The following is a 23,723-nucleotide window of genomic DNA, read 5'->3' as shown; positions in this document are numbered from 1 at the left end:
ATAATATGTCCTTTGCATATTTAAATACATTATTATTATTATACAGATATTGATTAAAATGATGATATTGTATCTACATGGCCACTTTTTTTTTTTTTTTTCTTTTAGAGTAAATTATGTAAAATCGTTATGTAGTTTGGAATAATTTACTTATGTTATTATGTAGTTTGGAATAATCTGTATATTTGGTCTCTAGCTTTTAATTTATTTTTATTTTTACTTACATTGTTGCTATGATTTTCTAATAAGCCAAAACCACAAAGAGGAAAATGATTATGGTTTTCTGAGGTCGAGGGGGATAAAGGTTGAGAAATGAACCCTAGAACCGAGTTAGAGAGACTTAAATACGAAAAGAACCCTAAAAGGGTCATGGACGTGGGCCTGATCAATTGTCACGTCATGACTTTCTTTGGCCACGCCGTGGTGGCTCAATAAATTATGCGTGCCACTTATTCAATGCCACTCCGTGGGCATCCTTGCTCCACGTTGTGGCACAAAGTTTTTCCAAAAACTCCCTCTTTAGCCTAAGAGAATAAAAACTAAACTATAATCGAACATGGGTGTTACATTGGGAAAAAAGAGAGGGAAATAAGCCGATAAGATGGATATGTTGGGTTACATTAAATATAGTTAGAGAATTTGAAATTTCTTATAAACTTAAAAAATGATAAAGTTGTTGCTAGTTTATATAATTATTGTAGTCTTAGTTTGATGCATTTATATTTCAATAAAAATACAATGTAACGGGATATTAAGTTTTACGCTAGACATAATATTATATAATTCAACATATATTCATTTCATCAGTTCATTTAATGACTAGACGCCTAGGTCAGCAATAAAATTGGTAAAATGTGTGTTATAGCGAGAAAATTGTCAAATCATCATTTTTACCGGTAATTCATGTTTTTTCGTAAACAATATTTAGTTTGAAACTTATTCGTAAATCATGGTAAATAATGAGACTTTAATGCGTCTATGTCTGCAATGAAACCGTTAAACCAATTTTTTTTTGTCAAATCGTCATTTTTACCATTAATTCATATTTTTTTATGAATAAAATTTAGGCGTAGCATTTATCTATAAATTATATAAAATAATAAGACATTTATTTCAATAAAATAATTCCTAAAATCTATTTATATGTAGAAAGTTAGGAAGGCATGAAGCTTTTGAATTTATTTAAAATATATATATAAAATACAAAAGGATACCAAAATCTAAGCCCAACAAACCTAACACAGAAGCCCAAACGGCCCACTGTGATTGCAGTTTCTTTACCATTCTCGAATCTTCGTCTCCCCCTGTTTTATCTCGCTTGTCAATTCTCCATTTCTGCGTCTGCGCGAACACCTGTACTCTTTCAATACTCACGTAAGTCTCCTTCTAAGTTAACTTCAATGTAATTTCTATAGCTTCATGATACTCTAATAGCCATGTACTTTCCGATTACCTACATTAATGTTTGTTACCTACGATTTTCAATCTCCTATTTGAATTTAGTTTAATCACACCACTCAACTCATATGCCGATTTTTTAAATTGTCTGTTCTTTTCGATTTTTGCTACAGATTTCCGTCGATATACCTGAAATGTTTTAGGGTTCTTACATACGTTCCCCTTCTTCACCTGAAAGCAGCAATTTTTAACACTTTCAGCAGTTTAACATGCTATTTAATCCATTCAGACGATTTTCTTAATTTTCGTTGCTATATCCATCAATCTTTCTTCTAAATTAACATTTAACAACTTCAAATCAAAGCGAGAGAGCTCAATTAGTTAATGTTGAATGAACAGGAAATGGTAGAAGAGCCACCTTTTAGGCCACGAGAAAAGCTGATTGAGAAGCAAAAAATGTATCAAAGCATCCAGAAACACACATACCTGAAAGGTCCAATGGACAAGATTACCTCAGTTGCTATTCCTCTTGCATTAGCGGGTTCTTCCCTCTACCTCATTGTATGTTCTTAACCCTTCTTTTTCTCCTTGAAATCAACTTCAACAGTTGCTCCATACTTAACAGATGATTTGGGTACTTTAACAGGGACGTGGTATCTATAACATGTCTCATGGAATCGGAAGGAAAGATTGAATATGTGATTTTATCTTTATGTTTTATTGTTCTAAGTTTATATGGTTTTGGTTATCAGTTAAATGTTAACCAGAATTCGTCGTTATGTGAGTATTGTAATGTGTTGTTGGGTGCTCTGATAATATTTGGAAAATAATGTATTTATGTAAATTGCAAATTGAGTGAATGGATTTGCATATTTTGAATTGCAGTCTATATCTTATCATAGTAGTAGTGTGCCTGTGTAGATTAAAGTCTACTAAATTAGTGAGAAATGCTGGGTTATTTACCAGATTTTGAATATATGATTTATTATGCAAAGTTGCGAAAAATACGTTATGATTTACAAAGCTGTTTTCAAATTTTGTTCGATGTATTTAAAAGTAAATAAATAAATAAAATAAAAAAACCATTGATAGCAAAACATAATTTTGGATTTCAATTGAATTAAAGTATCATCGATATAAATTTGATGCATTAAAAGATGCCGTGCAAATAGGTTAAAAGGCAACTACCTTCTGAAAAAGTTTACAAAGTATGATAGAATGTAATAACATGTCACAAGTAGCATTTTTGGCTAGAAAATTTTGTTTTTGTTTAATCAAACTCTTCTGTAACTTGTAATCTAAGTTGATGTTATGTACAAATGTTCATTCCAAAAAACAATCATTTGAATCAAAACTTACCTGTGAAGTCTAAAATCGAATTCAATACATTTCACACAATCAACTGTGGGTTTGTAACCCTAATGTCTCGGTTCAAACTTGATTTGGATCTGGATCGTCTTATTGAGCTTAATGGGCCAGTGAACTCTTAATTTGGTTATTTTGGGCCAAGGAACCCTATTTGGGCTCTAGTTGAACCCACATTCATGTATAGCATTTTGGGTTATATTGGGCCTAAAATGTCCCACACCATTTTAATGGGTCTTATTGGGCCGTAAACAACTTTCTTGAACGTTATTGGGCCATAAACCCATTTCTTTATCATTTTTGGGCCGTAAACTGTCATATGGGCCCAAAGGGCTGAAAACTTTCATAATGGGCCTTATAATTTCGAGTATTATCAAAACTAGCCCAATATCCAAATTTCTTTCCCTCCCGTCTTCATTTTCATATATATATATATATATATATATATATATATATATATATATATATATATATATATATATATATATATATATATATATATATATATATATATATATATATAAAGAAAGAAAATGTTATGGGATTAATTAGAGGATAACACCTCACTTTTATTTATTGGATTTCCAAGCTAATTACATCACATACTTCTAGGATTAGTTCCCTAATCCTCCATGCAATACCCATTCCACTCTCTTTCTTCTTCTCTTCTTACCCTCGGCCCCTCTCCATTCTCTACACTTCATCCAAACTTCAATACACAAAAATTCTCTTTAAGCTCTCAATAAATTCTCACTTTTCCCTCTTCAAAATTCATGTGTGCTAGTGTGTGAGTTCAAGAGCACTTCATCCAAAATACACTCATCTTGGTAAGCTACTTCCACTCAAGAGGTTTAACTTCATGTTCATGTTAAACTTACTTTTCCTAACACTTCATTTCATGATCCATGATCCTTAGAAACCCCATAAGTTTGAGATCTACTCAAGGGAGCTTGCTAGGGCCGAAATCTCTCTCATATCTCTTCATCAAAACCGATCCAAACCCCAAGGTGAGTTCATACCCCCTATTTTCGGTTTTACTTTTTTTTGGGGGAGAATACAAGTTGCTTTGTGTAGATCTGTGTGTTTAAGCATGTATATGTGTATTTTACCATGTTAAATGTTGTGTTTATGTGTTGGAACTCCATAGATTTCGATAGATCTACTAAAAAATGGTGATATTGGTAAACAAAAACACTCAATGCAACTTAGTATGAAGATGAAAGGATTAAAACATGCTAAGGATGTTTGAAACTAAGAAAAATTGTGTAAAGGGCAAAAAATGGACAAAATAAACAAAAAGTGAGGATCTTTTGTCAACTCACGGTTTTTAAGAGGACTAAAAGAGTCATTTTTAAATAAAAATGGGTCTTTATGGTATTCATGCTTTTAAAAGGGTCAAAAGTTTAAATTTTTACAAATGGGCCTCAAATTGGGCCTTCATGGTTTTTATGGGTTAAACTTGTAATTTTTTGGCTTTTATGATTTAAATTATCATTTTAGACAAATTTGAGCCAAAAATGTATATTTTCGGTTAAAAGGGCTTAAATATAAATTTATTTAAACTTGAGCCAAAAAGATAAATTTATACACAATTGGGCCGAGAATGTCACTTTTCATAAAATTGAGGCCGAAAATGTTATTTCTAACAAAAAGGGGCTAGAAATGATATTTCGTTTAAAACAAGCCCAAAAATGTAAACTTTTGGTCGAAAAAGGACCTAAAGTGTCATTTTTACCAAAAATATGCCTTAATTGTAAATTTCGGTTTTAAGGACCAAAAATATTTTTTTACAAAAAGTGGGTCTTTTATGTCATTTTGGTAAACAATTAAGCTTAAACAACCAACGTAACAACAAACGGATTAATTACGTCATTTACACTTTTAATTGGGCATGGATTATACATTACATGTTTATTGGGCCTTAGTGGTCCATTTACATGCTTGTTGGGCCTGGAATATCCATTTACATGCCTATTGGGCCTGGAATATACATTACATATTTATTGGGCCTTTGTAACCCATATACATGTTTGAAGGTAGACGTGACCAAAAAAACCGGTTCACAAACCGAACCGGTCAGTGAACCGGAAACCGGTTTACCTCCGAACCGGTTCAGGCATGAACCGAACCCTCGAAGAGCCGAACCTCCAGACCGAACCAGTTCGCCATTTTGCCCGTGTGATCCGGTTTCAAACCGGTTTTGAACCGTTTTTTTGATCCGATTTTGATCCGGTTTTGAACCTTATTTGCGTCGAACCCATTCCTATTTTCCACTTATTAGCCCAAAAACAAAAAAAAAAATTAGAAAACCTTATTTGCGTCGAACCGGTTTTTTGATCCGATTTTGATCCGGTTTTTTGAACCGCTTTTCTGAACCGGTTTCTAATAAACCGAACCAGTTTACATAAGTTCGGATATTTTTGGGGGTGAACTGGTTTGGAACCGAACCGGTTTGGGTGTGAACCGGTTTAGACTACTTGGACTTGAACCGAACCGGTTTTCTGAACCGGTCCGGTTCATAAAAAAACTGGTTTTTGCATGCCTATTTGTAGGGTTTGGAACATACATTACATTTTATTGGGCCTTCGTGATCCATCTACATGGTTGTTGACTTCACACATTCACGTACATACTCGTTGGGCCTTGAAAACTAAAGACATACATGGAAACAATATATACTGTACAATTCAATATTCGTGTAAATTCAGTTAAGGCTTTTGTGAGACATTTCGTTTGTCACCTATCTAGTATACAACCGTAGCCTGTAGTTATAACAAGAGTCTCCTGGAGTGAGAGCGAAAGTTTGTGTATAGATCTATACGGAGTTGACGCCCCACACCTGAGTTGTTCGCTACAGTTAGACTAGACCAGTCTAGGGTGACAAATCTTACCTTAAACAAGTCGGCGTCTGAAAAAAAAAACGTTATGACGGACGAATCAGACATTATCAAGTGTGGTTATAGCGACTCACAAAGAAATTAACTCCACTGTAAATTTACGGAATACATAAACAATTCTACAATTACAATATTATACAAACACCAACTTACGGTCTTGGGTATTAATACTACAACACTTTTGCAAGCAGAAATTATCGGATTTTCTGGGAAAAACTTATACTATACATCACCTTTTACTTACAAAGAAAACATGAGATTTTCTGGAATACTTCTCTTATACATTTTAAAAACACACATGTTTTAATACAAGAATTAATACAAAGCATTCAAACAATTTACTTCTTTTACAAAAAATATCGAATTTTCTGGTGTTTACAAAGTGATACAAACTTTTCATACAAATACACTTATGAACTCACCAACATTATATACGTTGACCGTTTTCAAAATAACTTGTATTCTCAGGAAACCGTTAAGCAGGTGGACATCAAGGTCATGTGAAAGTTTGTTGCATTTTGTTGCTATTATAAACATTGATATTTTGGGATGTAACTCATGTAAACAATTACAATGATGTAAACATTGTATTGTTGTATTATTTCTCGTGTGATGATGATGCATGCTTTGTTTCAATTATATTCACTGTGATGATATTACAATATGAAGTCATACAAGCCCTCGGACGTTTCCACCGTTTTCTCCGGTTCGGGGGTGTGACATAACATTCAGTATAGGGCTGACAAATATATACCACGGAAAACCAACCAACATGTTACCAATATTGGTAACCAACATGTTTGGTTGGTAGTACCATACCAATCGCAAAGTCATGGTATGATAGTACCGTAGTGGTACAAAGATTTCAATACCATGGTAGTATCATACCAACCAATTCAATATATATATATATATATATATATATATATATATATATATATATATATATATATATATATATTGTATATAATATTGTATATTTATAATTTTAGTATGTTTGATGCTTATGATTTACGAGCTTTAATATTAGCATTTACTGAATTAGTAAAGTTTACAATTTTACTTATGTTGGTGTGTCCAATATACCTCTACTGCTTAAACTTATAAATTCATGATAGAAATTAATAAAATCATTTTGGATTGAATTTTCAATCTCATCTATTAGAAAACTCTTATTCACAAAACCCCTATTGAAGTTTCACAATGCTTAAGAACACGAAAATCGTCATTCACAAAATCCCCATACATGTTGGTATATATCATAACCAACATGTACCAACCGAACTTAATGAGTGTCAAACAAGTTGGTACCAACTATATTTGGTATGGTAATGAACTAATGGTAGCAAATTTTTTGTCTCAATTATAATTGATACGGTATACAGTTTAGTGAAAAAATGAATTGGTACCTACCAATTTCACCCCTAATTTGGTGTGTGTTTGGAACGAAATCTTTGTAAGTTTTTAGTTTTTAGTTTTAAAATTAAACATATATATATATATATATATATATATATATATATATATATATATATATATATATATATATATATCAAAAAAAAATTGTTCAGCAATAGAAATTTTTAGTTTAGTTAGCATGTCAGGGATGCAATCATTGTAAGTTTTTAGTTTTAAAATAAAAAAAAATTAAAAATCAAAAATTTTGTTAAACTTTTAGTTTAGTTCAAAATAAAAGATTTTAATTTTAAAAGTTATTTCAAGTAGTGTTTAATAAAAAAAAATTAGATATGTTTTTTATATAATTATATATATTTTATAAGCTTTAAATTATTTTTGCTGAATATTTATATACAACTAAAATAGTTAGTTTTACTAAATACGTGACCCTGAATTGTCCAAAATCCACAAACGAGATTTTAGGAATTTTCAAGAAGATTTTTAGAAGATTAAAATTAAAGAGAAATTAATTATCCTCTTACTTTTCTTCCTAATTATCTTCCTACTTAATGGAAATGATGGCAAGTGTATAAAAATGTAATTAATTTTATCAAAATATAAAACATAGCATCATTTCATATGGATAGGAAGATATATAGGAAGAAAATATAAGATGATATTTAATTTCTCAAAATTAAAATACGTGACCATGAATTGTCCAAAATCCACAAACATGATTTTAGGAATTTTCAAGACGATTTTTGGAACATTAAAATTAATAGTCAGTTAATGAAATAAAATTAAATATCAAACCAATCATCTGATTGATTAAAATCTTCAATATTAAAGCGGTGTAAAATATGAAAGACAAAATTGAAAGTAAAAACATCGAAATTTAGACCCGTGGCAATCAAATCTACCGATTAAAAGTGTGTGTTATTATACGTACTCCTTTTACTAACATAGAATCTCAAATATAAGGTATATAGACTCAATCGCTCATATGTGAGAGGTATAATAAATAATTTGGGGTACAACGATATGTATAGAATTAACCTTAAAAGTGCATATATTTTTGCTTTTTTGTTTTTTTTTTTTTATTTATAAAAAACTACTTGTCATTAGTTTGGTACATGATAAATATGTGTTCTCTTGATTTTGAAAACACTTTAAGTTAATGATCTTTATGTGGTTAAAACACTAAAGTTCAAATTTTGAAGTAAAGATGTGAATATCTTTTTTTAAGTAATGATGTTAAGAGCATCTATAATGTGTAGTGTAATGAGAGAGTTGGATACCATAACAACCTCCTCGTTGATTTTATGTACGATGAGGTCTACCCTTCTTAGAAGGAATCTGATTTAATGGTAGATTGCAACCGCAAAAACACAAAAAGAACAAAAATAGGGTTTCAAACAGTTTATTTTTAATTAATCAAATTTAATTGTTTAAACCTAAAGACAACTAGCCTACTTATAATAAATCTAATATGACTTGTAATTAGAATTAAAATTTTTTTATCTATATTAGGAGATAATATAAATCTAAAGATTTTATCCAATTAGGTAAAGGAAAATCTCAAGAAAAATAAACTTTTAAAATAAAATAACCCCAGGTCCCGATGGGTTCGCTTTTTCGTTTTTAAAGAGTTATTAGGAGATGGTCAAAGATGAAATTTTAGCTTTTGTGATTGATTTTTTCTCGAATTCGAGGATCCCTTCGGGTTGTAACTCTTCTTTTATTACATTGATTCCAAAGATTGATAGCCCGGTTCTTGTGTCTGACTTCCCATCAACCTTACTGGAGTACAATACAAGATTATATCCAAAATTCTTTCGTTGCGTTTGGAAAATGTCTTAGATATGGTGGTGAGCTGCGAGCAATCAACTTTTATTAAAGATTGCCAGATTCTGGATGGTCCTTTGATGGTTAATGAATTGGTGGAGTGGTATAAAAAAACACAAAAAGATGATGTTGTTGAAGATTGATTTTGAAAAAGCTTATGATACGGTTCTTGGACTTATATGGATCGAATCATGCAATTTTTGAATTTTGGTTCTAAATGGTGGTGTTGGATATGTGATTGTCTTATTTTTGCTAGGTCGTCTATCTTGCTTAATGGAAGTCCTACGGAGGAGTTTCAATTACATAAGTGATTGAGACAAGGAGATCCTTAGTCTTCGTTCCTTGTTATTCTGGTTATGGAAGGGATACATGTCGCTATAGAGGATGCAAGCGGCTAATCTTTTTTATGGAGTTCAGGTTGGTAAGGGTAATATGAGAACTTCTCGTTTCTTCTATGCGGATGACGTGATTTTCCTTGATGAGTGGAAATGATCTAATATTGTAAACATTGTTCGAGTCCTCCAATGTTTTTATATGGCTTCGAGTCTAAAAATTAATTTGCATAAATCCAATTTATTTGGTGTTTGTGTTTCGGGTGGAGAGGTGGAGGACTTTGCTTCGGTGGTTGGTTGTAGGACAGGGAAATTCCTTTTTAATTACTTGGGACTCCATATCATTATTGACCTATTTCAGAAAAAACTTTGTAAATGGAAAGTGAAGACTCTCTCTATTGGTGGTCATTCCATACTACTCAAATCAATTCTAGGATCTCTGGATAATTACTTCATGTCACTTTTTCTTATGCCCGTTGGAGTTGTTAAGGACTTAGAAGCTTTTCGCACACAATTTTTCTTGGGAGGGGATGTGGATAATCGTAAAATGCCTTGGGTGAAATGGGATGTGGTTATTGTTGATAAAAAATGGTGGTCTTGATATTGGAAGCCTATGGTGCTCTTAACTTAGTTCTTCTCCAGAAAGGGCGATGGTGATTCTTGAATAATGGCAATCTAATTTGGTTGAAAGTGATTAAGGATTTGTATGGTTTGAATGGTGGGTTTGATAGATCTTATAATCTTGGAGCTGGACCATGGGCCCGTATTTTGACTTCTATCTCTAGATTCCAAAAACGAGGGGTTGTGGTGGATTCTTTAATCAAAAGAAAAATTGGTAATGGGATTGATACAAAGTTTTGGAAGGATAAACGGCATGGAGATATTTTGGAAAATATATTTCCTAGATTATTTGAGCTTGAGTTGGATAAGGAGTGTTATGTGGTGGATATAAGGTCTAACGGTGTTTGGTCCTAGTCTTGGCAACATGTCATTCAAAGGGGTGAAGAATTGGTTCAATTCTCCGATATGTTGGATTGTATTCAAGATGTTAGTCTGACTGATCATGTTGACATATGGTTATGGGATATTGGTACATATGGCTCTTTCACAGTTGGAGAAACTAAGGGATGGATTTTGAGGATACGGTTCTGCCTACATTGGGTCTCGAAACCAGATGGAATACTTTTGTATCTAGAAAGGTAAATATTTTGATTTGACGTGTGTTCTTGGATAGACTTCCTACTCGGATTAATCTAGTTAACAAAAACTTGGATATTCCATCGATTTTGTGTCCAATTTGTCAACTTGAAGCGGAACAAATTGGCCATCTTTTTCTTAGGTGTGAAGTGGCGGCTAGAACTTGGAACGCTATTTTCTCATGGATTAATGTTGTTCCTTCTAATTTCGATACGATTTTTGAGATGTTCATTTTCATTGATAATGCGCGTCACGAATGTGAAGAAAAAAAAAAGGGGTAGCTGATGCGATAGCATGTACCACTATTTGGTATATGTGGAGATTTCTAAATGATGTGGTGTTTGGAACATGAAAGATTAGAAAAAAATGACATTGTTGATTCGATAAAAGAATTTCTTTCTTGTGTTATTCTAATAGAAATAATAGATATCACATGGGATGGGTGAACTTCTTGTAATTGTTTTCTAGCTTCTTGCTAATTTTTAATTTTATTTTTTGTGGCTGTTTAAAAAACAATAATATTAAATATCTTATTTGTCTTTTTCATAAGTAGTATGAACACTTGTTTCACTAATTTAACGGCTCTTTAATTTATATTTATTGAGATACCAAAATGTCAAAAAATTTAGTCACAAATCGCGAATGTTACATTATATAACTTCAATTCACTGACATGAGAGTCTAGCAGCAATACATGAGGTGGTCTTTTTTTTTTTTGAAATGGCGGAAATATATTAGCACCAGCCTTTAAAGAAACAAGACAGGGTAGAAAAACAAATTACAAAATGTCAAAAGGATTACAACTCCAAACATACCAATTACAAGCACAAAACTTGCCTCTATATTTTACCCAATTGAACACCAAGGTGATTATACTATCCGCCAAATTTAGCGAAGACATCCTAACCTTATCGAAGACTTTAGCATTCCTAGCTTTCCAACCGCACCAAAGAAATCCGTAAATGATAGCAATGAAAATCTTTCTTTTCTTAGGACACCTCCCCCATTGTGCAGCAAAACCCACCAACTCAGCCACCGAATTGAATTGTTGATCAGAAATTTGACACCAATTTAGGATTCAACCCAACGCACCTCTGGCGATCAGACAATTGACAAGTATGTGGTTAGATTCATCCATCCCATCGTTACAAGAATGACAAGACGAGATCGCAATATTTACTTTTCTCATAGTCAAAGTCGTCGAAGTAGGGATTCGATCTAAACAAGCTCTCCAAACAAAGCAAATTACGTTTGTCGGAACCAAGGAGATCCACACAGTTGGATTTTGAACCGGACGGGTGACCTTTCAATTGATCAGGTGCCTTAGGTCGCGAACATAGAATGAACCATCACTCAACAGCTTGGATGTCCAAGTATCTGCACCACTTGAAGTATGAGCCCCCATCATAATGTCTTCCAACTTGATAAACTCTGCCGCCTCCATTTGATCCATGGTCACCCTTTTCCATTTCCAATTTGGTTGATTGCCACAGAGCCGCTCAGAAACAAAAGCTGATTTCTTTTTATCAAGATTTATAAGGCGAGGACAAATCGAAGCCAAAGAGCCTAGACCGGTCCAATCATCATACCAAAATAAGGTATCAGAACCATCACCAATGCGTATGTCGAATAAAGATGAAAACGTAATTCCAAGCCCTTCCAATTCCATCCCGGCATTCACCACATTCATCCAATCCCCTGGCAGCGATTTTTTACCCTATTTTTCAAATGGCTTCCTGCCTTAATTGTAAATACCGTGTACCACCCGTCTCCATAAGTCGTTGGGTTGAGTTTTATAGCGCCATAACCATTTAACCAAGAGAGCACGATTCATAGCAAACAAAGAGCCGATGCTAAGCCCTCCCAAATTCTTAGGGCCAAGAACCACATCCCAGGCCACCCAACAAATTTTATTCTTCTCGTGAAGGCCGCCCCATAAAAGCTTTCTTCTAATTTTCTCCAAACAAAGCAAACTACATGAGGTGGTCTTGACAGTGTTTCTTTGTGTCATGTGTAACCACCATAAATTAACATTTGTGGGTTCAATCATGGAAATGAGCGGTTCCCTTAGGCTGAAGGGATGGTGCGACATGACACTTGGTGCACTAGGGAGGAGAGAAACTAGGAAGACCATCGCCATGGAAGACCAATTTTCTCAACATATTTAGCAAGCGGGGTGGTGTATGCCACACTTGTTAGAGGGTTGACAAAGGCCACTCACTCCCTCTTGCCTTAAGTGGATGGAACAATGCTGCAATCCAATCCTCGAATGCATAGATCGTTCGTAATGTTGTGATTTTCTTCTTGTATTTCGTTGTTGTATCTCATAGCTTCTTATTAGTTTTTTTTTTTTTTTTTTTTTTCTATTATTAATAGATTTCCCTGCTTTTTAAAAAATAAATAAAGAAACTTAAAGACACCTAGGTCTTGTTAGGAATTATATACCTTTGACCATTTTCAGTCAACAGCGCCCCTTCTTTCCCATACTTCCCGGTTAAGATGACCTCTAGCCCTTCATTGTTTTTCTTATAATTATATTGGTCACACGTTTGAAATCATAAAATCAAAATTCCATTCTTTTATTTAAAGATTCGACATCATGATCTCTACCCTTTATTGTTTATTCTTTTCCTCATCCCAAAACATTTGTACGACAAGTCCGTTATTAACAAAGACCAAAGAAATTTTTTCTTCAAATGATACACAAATATATCTTTCTTGTATTACATCATGTACACTATACATATCCTAATCAGAATCTACACCTATATTTATTCATATGTTACAACCAAAACCAAAACATATTTTCCCTAAAACATCTCATCAAATCTACCCATAAACTCTTTCTCTAAACTCTTTACACTCACACCTCTAACATCACATACTTTCGGCATCTCGGGTGGCGTGCCACACCGGATCAAAGCCCAATTCAAACCCTCAAAAAACCGATGTTCCTTAATCTCAACCGCCCCTTTAACCGACCCCAACCGACCCCCTGCCTCCTTTCTCAACAAACTTTTAACCAAATCTTTAACCTCAAAACTCACAATCGGCCAATCAGGAAACTTAACATCTTCCGAAACGACATTTGCTAAAGTCTCATCATCTCCTATCCCCTTAAAAGGTGTCCTACCATATAAAAGCTCATACAATAAAACCCCAAAAGTCCACCAATCCACTGGGCTCCCATGTCCTTCGCCTTTTATAATCTCGGGTGCCAAGTACTCGTGGGTCCCAACGAAGGAGTTTGATCGTGCGCCATGAGGCTCCACTATTAGCTGTGGGGTGGCGGTTGTAACCGTTGGATTGGGTTTTAGGTTTGGAGTGAAACATGGGACTTGCCATGAGGGTTGAAGACAAAACGGGTGGCCTATGCAACTTGAGGAATCTTTGTCTTTGGGAGGATTGATGGAATGTGATGGATTTATAACAACCGTTGGATTAGGATCGCATTTTAGAGATAAGTCAAAATCGGTCAACATGATGTGACCATCTTCGCGTACTAAAATGTTTTCAGGTTTTAAGTCGCGGTATATAATTCCAAGCATGTGTAGGTACTCTAGAGCAAGGAGGATTTCAGCAACATAAAACCTAGACCAAAACAAAATAATATATTTTTAGTAAATTACATTTTTGGTCCCTAAGTATAGCTTATTTTTGCACTTTTGATCCTTATTTAAGGATTTTACAATGTTTTGGCTCCTGTTCCAAGTAAAATGGCTATTTTTTGGTCCCAAATAAAATTCTCTTGCAATTTTGGTCCTTATTTGAGGTTCTTGTAACATTTTTGGTTCATGTTCCAAACAAAATGACTACTTTTGGTCCCTGAGTTTAGCTGCTTTTTGCAATTTTGGAACCAATGAGTTTTTTTCTTGCAATTTTAGTCCTTATTTGAGGTTCTTTGTAACACTGTTGATTCATGTAAAAGTAAAATGACTGTTTTTGGTCCTTGAGTATAGCTGATTTTTGCAATTTTGGTCCCAAATATAGTCATTTTACTTGGAACATAGACCAAAAACATTACAAAAACCTCAAACAAAGACCAATATTGCAAGATAAAACTTTTTTGGGAACAAAAGTGATAAAATCAACTATTATCAGGGATCAAAAACGTAACATGCAGTAATTTGTAACTTAAATTGTTACCTGGCTGCATGTTCAGAGAAGCATTTGTTGGGCTGTTTTTGACGAAGGACATGCAAATCGCCTCCGGGACAATATTCAGTGACTAAACATGAATATTTATCGGTTGTAAATTGGGAAAATAAAGTAGGGAGAAATGGGTGATCAAGTAATTGTAATATTTCTCTTTCCGTTTGTGCCCTTGAAGCTTTTTTTCTAAGTGTCAACAACTCATTGTCCACAATTTTCATTGCAAAAAAGCAATGTGACCCGATAAGCTCCGTGAGGTAAACAGTTCCAAGATCCCCACCTCCAATTTTCTTGATTAACTTGAAGTTTTTGAGATTCAAGCTTCCATGGTGTTTTTGAGCACATAAAACAGCTTCCCATCTTGAATCTTTTGACATGTGAGGCCGACATGAATTTCTGCTAAAATTACTTATGTTGCTGTCACAACTGAAGCTTGTACTACTGCTGCATTCACCAAGGCTGCTGCTTTTTGAGCTTTGAGAGAATTCCCCCTTTTCTTTTGACCTTGATTTGTCATCGAGTTTATTGACCAATAAATCAGGTCTTCTTTTGACTTCTTTGATTGAATCTGGTTTGATTTCATCTACCACAGGGAGTTTCTTTCTAGATCGAGTGGATAAAGAAGAAAGTTTCAGTTTAAGGTTTCTGTTTTGTAAAGATTTGGGTATCTTTCCAGAAGGTTCTGGAACAAAGGATTCTTCCACTGCTATCTGTGACTGTTTGACCAGTCCGCCTTCAAAGCTCTCTGAAGATGTTACTGTTACTGGTTTTGATAACCTCTTCATGGCTGCCATTTCTGATGCTTGAGAGATGCTTAATCCTCTCAGTGCCTGTTTTAAACTAGCAGGTTCTGAAATCCCAATTCTTGATGCTTGATAAGGGCCAACTTGCATTGGTCTTTTCATGGATTTCTTCTGTTTGTCTTTAAGAACTTGTGCTAAACCTGTTGTCTTGGCAGAAACCCTAATTGTTTCAAAAAGACGGTTGATTTCATCTTCTATATTGAACTTCTCCCCATGCTTACTGGATTTAAAATCTGAATTTTCTTCCAATTCAATGATTTCATGTGTGGCATGAAAAGTTCCCATGTTGATAGATGTGTTGTAGAAATGTACCTTAACCCATTTCTAGCAAAGCATTTTGAAAATATATAGGGATTAAGAGAGGCGTATTACTCATCCTTGTGGTCTTTTCTGATCATACTGTAATGAAGATGTCTTGTAGTAACTTCGGACACCTTGTCCCCTTGCAGTTTGAAAGCTTCAGATTCTGTCACAACTTTCAGACTTCAGATGTTTATCTCAAATAGATACTTGATGTGTGAAGAAAGAAGAATAGACCTAAAAGAATGAACTTGAAATTAAAACTACACATTTTGTATCATTAAGGGACTAGGGTTTGAATTCTGTATATAACAAAGCAGATTCCAGCGCAATTCATGGTGACTTTACAGAACAACTTAACTTGTAACGAAAGTACCAAACTCTCCCCATCGCTACCTCCAACCAAAATTTTGAACAAAAAAAAACGATGAAAATCCTTCTTGATATTATATAATACTGTCAACTACCGTATAACATCAGGAACAATAAATATATTATTTCCCTTATAATAATCCGAATATAGAACTATTCTTACAAAATTCCAGGAGCATATTATTGTAATTCCGATTAATATAACGACAAATCGTACTAGTAATTTTAGCTTCATGCGGCGTGTAATCTAAGAACTAATATATAAAATAATAATCAAAACTCATAGATTCCATGGGATCAGTATGAATTGTAAAATCGTGAGAAACGAACAACATACCGGTAAATCTGCAACGTATACACGTAACAAGGAGGAGGAATGAAAGACTGGTTGCCTGAAACAGCGAATTGGGGCTGAAGAAAAAGAAGAAGTAGAAGTAGGGTTGATGGATGAAGAGGAGGAAGTTAGGGCACGAGAGAGGGAAGGGAGCAGTAGGATTGAAATTAAATGGAAGAAAATCACGAGAAGTGTCACTGTTGGTTTGCTCCTTCTTCCAAATTGGCGGATAACATAAAAAAGCTTATTTCCTATGTTGTTACTGTCTTGTCCTCTTTATTATGCTCATTTGTGAAAGCATCACTTTTTATTAAATTTATTAGATGAAAAACTAATGTATTATATGGGTGGATTAAAAAAGAAATTAAATATTAAAGTGTAAAAAATAAATATTTTTAAAATAAAATTTTGAAATAAAAAATAAAGAAATGTATTAATTGCAATTTAAGATCATATTTATAACATTTAATACTTTATATATATAAATATATAAATATTATGTGGCTTTTTAATTTTAAAATTTGAAAAACCTAAGAATTGACATGTGGATATTATTTATTTCAAAAATATCACAAAATAACAAGTGTTAAAATTCACGAGAAATTGACATGTGACAAAATAAATCTTCATTTATTATAGTTGGAGAGTGTCTGGATCTAGGTTTTCAAAAAATAAATAAATAAATAAATACATGATGCTGACTATGGTAGTAGCGGTCTTTTGTTGTGTAGATAAATTTATGTATTTGTCAACAAAAAATTAGACATGTTAATCCCACTTAAACTACTATATAATTCTTTAAAAACTAAGTTATAAGGCTAGACGGAGTAGGTGCGGGAAAGAGGTGAGGGAAGCTTCTCTCACTCCTGCACACCACTCTGTGGGTGAGGGAAAGGTGAGGGAAAGAGATGGGGGGAGGGGGTGCCGCACTCTCTCCCTTTATGCTATTGGTCAGGTTTTTTTTTATCTTCTTTAATATTTATAAAATTATATACCTACTAAAAAAATATAAAAAATATATCAAAACTCATGGTTTTTAATTCCCTACAAAATGAGTATAATATATGTATGAAATATATTAAAAAAAAGTGAGGGAAGGGCTTCCCACCCATTCATTGCTTTTAGGTGAGGGAAAGAAAGGTATGGCCCACAAAAAGTGAGGAAAGCTTCCCTCCCACACCCTCCGGTCTAAGCCTTAAATCCTACACGTAAAGCCCTAAGCTTTTAAACCATAAGGTCATCCGGTATCAATACGCATGAAAACAATTCTATATCATCATTATGTTCTTTCACAACCCACATAAGGTATGTTTGGGTTAGCTTTTTTATTTTAAAAGTGATTTTTAAGAAAAGTGCTTATTAGCTGATAGCTTTTAGGAAAAAATGATTTTAAAAAGTGTTTGGATAAGAAAAGCAGTTTTTTCATGAGTAAAATGGCTAAAAAGCTAAAAAAAAAAAACTAGGATTTTCCAACTTTTCGAAAGCTTTACTTTTTTCTATCCAAAAAGTTGTTTTAAAAAACGTTTTTTAAATACACAAACACTTTTTTAGCTTATTAGTTTTTTGAAAAGTTAATAAGCTAATAAGCTTTTTTGAAAAGTTATCCCAAACACCCACCTACTATACATTTGGGCTGGTGTTCACTAGTGAAGAACTAGTAAAGAAGGGAAAGAGAGAGATAAATACAAAGGTTGCGTAGACATCCTTGATAGCCACCACTCCACAACACACCCACTAAGCTTTGGGATGGTGTTCACTAGTGTGGAAAACCCTTCCACATAGAATACATACGCATGGAAAAGCCTCCATACCGGACGGCCTAAACTTTAAGCTTGTAATCTTTAAGTCATAAATCACAATTTATAATCCCTAAGCTTTACGTTATAAGCTATTGGTCATAGACCATAAGAATTCAACAAATCTAGGCAAAAAACAAAATAACAACATAAAAGGAAAGCATCTCTTACAACAAGTAATTTTATATGTTGATGTTCTTCCCGGAGTAAGGTGTTGTTGCTTTTGATGTTTGTATGTGAAGGTCAAGGGCAATAGTTGAAATCGATGATGGAACTGGAACAATTGGTGTAAGCATTTCAACGCCATAAATTGAAAAGTTCATTTAATTAAACCCCAATGAAATCCAAGATGCAGAAGAAAATGTAAGCCTATTATTTTAAATATTACAAATGTAATTTAACGATCCTTTATTCAATATTAACATTTTACAGAACATGAACAAAATGTACAAGATATAACTACAAAATGATTTGGATCATTACCACTTCTAGCATATGTACGATCATATTAGACATTGAACCAAGAAAACCCTATCACAAGATTCGTCGTTGTCAAGGCAACTAGACTCCCAAAACATAAAAAAGAAAACAAAAGACATATCCAGCTATCAAATGAAGATGAAACTTTGTCAACAACAAAACCAAGTTCTCCTAAACAAACACAAAAGCGAAATCAACCAGACAATGGGAAAGCAAAAGAGACAGAAACATCGACAGCTAGCACATCAAGACCAACAAAAAAAATAGAAATTGAAAACTATCAAATCTGAATAAAAATTTTGAACTATTATTATATTTGATAGTGCTAATTCCATTTGGATATTATAATGATCAATTCCGCATGATGATGTTATGTTTTATGTAATTAATTTCAAAGATGATATATTATTACATTTCAAGTTTAATATTTTTTTCAGTTAGATTATTTGTTGTTGCTTCTGAAAATAGTGCATAATATAACATTCAATTATATTAATAAATGTATAATAGTTTACATCTCTGATTTTAATAACCATTACATTAATAAATGTATGATAGCTTACATTTTTAATTTCAATTAGGGAAGATGCCCGTACAACGCATGGGTCAGATTTTTTTTTTTTTCGCCTTTTTTTACCCATAGCAACAATGGACTTACATTTATATACACATAACTGCAACATATTTACAACACTTTTCTCATAATAGCAATGTACTTATATTTCTTTACATAAAAAATGAGTTATGCTATACAGCCATGATAATGGTTTCATATCATCCTATGACATTTGAATACTGAATCTGTTGCGCCTCTTTCAGAAGGTGTTGTTACTTTGCAACTCATGGAAAATATCAGAATTGGATGCAAACATTATAAATTTTCATTTAAAAAAGCTATAGCTACCAATATCATAAAATTACAGATAGTGGATCCTAAAGCAAATTGGATAACTAAGTTTCCATAAGTAAAAGTTTACATACATGAAATCTTAGAGTTGAGAACTTATTTCAAAAATGAATTTGTTCACGTGTAAAGTCCAAGATTGAAGTTCCATAAAAGACACCTCCGATTTCTCTTGACATCTACCTTCTTGCACATTATTAATTTCTCAAAATTCCCTCCATGTGTCCTTACAAAAATATCGGATTTCAAACACATGAAGAAGTCTAAAGCAGCCAAACTTGTCACATGCTTCCGGAATCCGTCTACTTCATCTTTTGTTGTCAGATCCTCTTTCGTTACCTGTCATAGTTATAATTTATAAATAAACCATAAAAGGTTAATTAGGAAAGTAGGTTTTTTTGGTGGTTTGAGAGCATGATAGTTAACCCTGAATCTTAGTCTGTTGATTTCTTGAGAGACATTTTCATAGTGGTATGAAAACAAATACAAGGTTCAGAATTAAAGTTACTCACTAAGGAATTAAGAATACCTTTTGTAGGACCAACAACCATGATGACAACAACAACTCTCTCATCTGAGGTCGTCATTCCCATTATCTATCAAGATCCTCGTCTGTAGAAACAACACAAGGAGACAACAACAACAACACACGTATTACTGAAAGAAACTATGAATTCTTCTATACCACCTTTTATAATCAATTAAAATCATTACCTATAGTTATGGTGGCAATATCCCCTTTCTCAATAGTGATAATATCCTTTCTTCCTACTCCTTCAGTTACTTCATAAATCATGCTTCCTAGTTCAAAATCATTACATGCATTAGTGGTAATCTTTCTATTTAATAGAACTATGCGAATGCCCGCGCGTTGAGCGAAAAACACCTATATAGTTGAAGTCTTTATAAATATACTTTTTTTAAATATAACAATAATGTTGTTTTTAAATTTGATATCATAATTCGTATACTAAATTGATATAATATATTGATTATTTTGTATTATATGATAATATATATATATATATATATATATATATATATATATATATATATATATATATATATATATATCTATTATAACTGGATTATCTCAATAGTTTAAATGATTTCTACCCGCGAATTACACGCGAATAAAATTAAGTATAATATATGGTTTAATGTTATTTGTAGTTGTTATTATTGTTAATTAATTTTTTTAAATTTATTTGCTTAATGTTTTAATTTCTATCATTATAATTATTTAAATCATCAAACATTGTTTCTTTATTTTAAATGTAACAATATAATCATTTATATATAGTTATTTTAAACTATTGTTACTGTAAGTTATTTTAAGCTGCTTATTTGAAAACTTTTAACGATTATAAAAATATTTTTAGGAAATATTTTAGTTAAATAGAGATTACAATTTAGTTTTTGCATTTATTACTAAAATTTATCACTTTTAACTATTTACAAAATATTCTTTGTTTTTTTTAGTGGAAATGAAATTTATATTTAAGTTGACACTGTAATGTTATATTTAAATTAACAATTTAAGTATTTTTCTCTAAACTGTTCAAAAGTTGTAGCTTTAAACTGATGATCGTTTACATACAACAACATTTTAAATCTAATAAATTAAGTATAATATGTTAAAAGTTACAGGCATAACTTTATTAGTAGAAGTAAATATATTATTTTAAAATTGAAATTTAGTTTATTTATGATTACACTTTAGGTTTGACATTTATTTAACCTTATTAACCAACTTATAATCATTATTAGAAAGACACTACAATTTATCACTTTTAATTATTTACAAAATATTTTTTGGGTTGTTTAAGGTAAACTGAAATTTATATTTAAGTTAACCCTGTAATGTTATATTTAAATTAATAATTTAAGTATTTTATACATATTGTTCCAAAATTGTATCTTTAAAATGATAATGGTTTACATCCAACAATATATTAACACTAATAAATTAAGTATAATATGTTAGTTAAAAAAGATAACTTTATAAGTAGAAGTAAATATATTATTTTAAAATTGAAATTTAGTTTATATATGATTACACTTTAGGTTTGATATTTATTTAACCTTATTAACCAACTATAATTATTATTAGAAAGAAATTGAAAAGTCATGGGAGTTTCAAATGAATGTGGTGAAAGGAAAAATGCATGGGAGTTTCAAATGCATGAGGTTCAAAGCAAAATGTTAGCTTTATAAGATATATAGATACAGATATAGATTCTGAATGATCGGATATAATTGTCCAGGTTATTCCACTAAGAAGGATATCGTTATGTAAGAAGTAAGAACAGAGTCTGATTTGAGAACCTTAGACCATGCAAGAGAACCTTAGACCATGCAAATTCTTCTGTGAATTATTGTAAAAGTGAAATCGAAAATTAAGCCCTGAAATGGAAAATTGAGCCATGCTTAAAAATCGAATTTCATCGAAACCTAACCTTGAAATTGAAAAAATTACACAATTTGAAAATGTTCTTACCTGATTAAGAGAGGAATTCGAGCCCTAATCAAATAGAGAGGGAGGCGAGAGGGAACATAACATCAGAAGGCGACGAAGAGTTTCAGTTTAGGGGAAATGGAGGAGGAATAGTTAGGAGTCGCTGACAATGATCCTTTTATTTCCTTAACTCCTCATCGGGTAGCATCGTGCTGCAAAGTAAGGAGGGCATGTCGATAACCATATAAGTGATTAATCTAAAAATTGAAATTGAAATCGACAAACCATGGAATCAGAAATTTTGAGGGCTCAAACCTACCTGAATCCCTAAACGCTCAATTTGTGAAGTTTCGATCAATAAAAAGGAGATGACGGGTACCCAAATCGATCTTCAAAAAAGGTAGAAGGTCAAGATGGAGCGTAAGTTTAGTGAGAGATGGATGGTTGCCGAGCGTCAGTGGGAAGCATCGAGAGGAAGATAACGCATCTGAATCGATTGTAATGGAGGGGGTGATACGTCTGGAAATCGAGGCGGTGGTAAGTGGTGATGCATATGAAAGAAGACGAAGAGTGAAGGTAAAATATGGAAAGGTGTGAGGCGACACATTTGAGACAGTGGATGGTTACGTGGAGGAGTAAACTAATCAAAGTGACGGTGGCAAAGGAGAAGACGATTAGTGCACATGTTCAATATAGACTGTTAGAAGGAAAATATATATATATATATATATATATATATATATATATATATATATATATATATATATATATATATATAAAAGAGGTCCAATAAATTTAAAAGTATTGTTCCTTAAGGAGCATACTTTTAATATAATTATATAATAAACCATAACTGACATTAAAAAAGAACGATGTTTCAATTGTCAAATAAGACAAACCACACAACGGAATTAGTTAAATTGCACACAAATATATGTGCTACAACACTAACATAAATCCATAACCCAAATATAAAAAACAATAATCAACTTTATCTTGTCAATTTAATTAAACATTAACCCATTATGAAAACTTTATAAATACGAAAAACTACAATAATTTATACAAAGTAAGGATAAAAATGGTAAAAAACAATGTTCAACTTACAAGCTAAACAATTGGCAAAATAAATGAATGCCATATCTCTTTATAGTAAAAATAAATCTAAGTCCCACAAAAATACAACATAATTGGAAACCATGCATTTGGAGTGGAAGAATCCTAAATGTCAGAAATTTGATCAATTATATTCCGATATATTAATTTCCGAGTTATATTTAATCTACGTTTTTTTAGTATGGTTTATCAGTGTAGTCTAATGGTTTTTGAGTGATACTCCAAATACTACACATGGGTCGTGCTAGCACGGCCCACAAACTTTTCTAATATATATATATATATATATATATATATATATATATATATATATATATATATATATATATATATATTAGAGAACCATTATTAACAAATATATAAGGAACCAATCGTGAGCGCCAAAATTTAAAGCGATCAACGACCAAGAAAATGGATGTATACTTGTAAATTTGACGCGCATATACCATATTATACCATAAAACTCACCTCTTTTTTTCGTTTAAATTTTTTTAAATCACGTTTTTTATCGGAAAAAACCGAATATACTATTATTCACGATTTTTCATTCTCTTTCTATAGAGATTCATGTTAATA

The 23,723-nt window shown here is 32.3% G+C and overlaps 2 protein-coding genes across 3 annotated transcripts; one reads left to right on the top strand and one right to left on the bottom strand.

Annotated features, from left to right (window-relative positions):
- The first annotated feature begins 1,242 nt into the window (after positions 1-1,242).
- On the top strand, positions 1,243-2,282 carry LOC111901509 (uncharacterized). Its single transcript, XM_023897375.2, has 3 exons — positions 1,243-1,374; positions 1,798-1,959; positions 2,045-2,282. Exons 2-3 carry the CDS (start codon positions 1,801-1,803, stop codon positions 2,090-2,092), a joined length of 207 nt encoding a protein of 68 aa, XP_023753143.1. The 5' UTR covers positions 1,243-1,374; positions 1,798-1,800; the 3' UTR covers positions 2,093-2,282.
- Positions 2,283-13,094: 10,812 nt separating this feature from the next.
- Positions 13,095-16,634, bottom strand: LOC111901420 (serine/threonine-protein kinase KIPK2). Of its 2 annotated transcripts, none has more exons than XM_023897267.2 (3): positions 16,397-16,634; positions 14,579-15,924; positions 13,095-14,023 (listed from the first exon to the last, which is right to left on the bottom strand). In XM_023897267.2, the coding sequence occupies exons 2-3, from the start codon at positions 15,670-15,672 to the stop codon at positions 13,243-13,245; spliced, it is 1,875 nt and encodes a 624-aa protein (XP_023753035.1). In that variant the 5' UTR covers positions 15,673-15,924; positions 16,397-16,634; the 3' UTR covers positions 13,095-13,242. The 2 variants fall into 2 exon arrangements, with proteins under 2 accessions (XP_023753035.1, XP_023753036.1); XM_023897268.2 differs by having other exon boundaries at positions 14,579-15,853.
- Positions 16,635-23,723: the final 7,089 nt, after the last annotated feature.

This window comes from Lactuca sativa, chromosome 2, assembly GCF_002870075.4.
Source record: "Lactuca sativa cultivar Salinas chromosome 2, Lsat_Salinas_v11, whole genome shotgun sequence".
NCBI classification, from domain to species: domain Eukaryota; kingdom Viridiplantae; phylum Streptophyta; class Magnoliopsida; order Asterales; family Asteraceae; genus Lactuca; species Lactuca sativa.
The sequence above is the reverse complement of the archived record's forward strand: the minus strand, read 5'-3'. Positions and strand labels throughout refer to the sequence as shown.

What these genes read in the sequence shown, in the direction of transcription:
- LOC111901420 (XM_023897267.2), bottom strand. Translation starts at nt 15,672, where the DNA reads ATGGGAACTTTTCATGCCACACATGAAATCATTGAATTGGAAGAAAAT. An exon ending in TTCTCTGAACATGCAGCCAG is followed by an intron (nt 14,024 to 14,578) that starts GTAACAATTTAA and finishes GTTTTGGTCTAG; the next exon opens with GTTTTATGTTGCTGAAATCC.
- LOC111901509 (XM_023897375.2), top strand. Translation starts at nt 1,801, where the DNA reads ATGGTAGAAGAGCCACCTTTTAGGCCACGAGAAAAGCTGATTGAGAAG. An exon ending in GTTCTTCCCTCTACCTCATT is followed by an intron (nt 1,960 to 2,044) that starts GTATGTTCTTAA and finishes GTACTTTAACAG; the next exon opens with GGACGTGGTATCTATAACAT.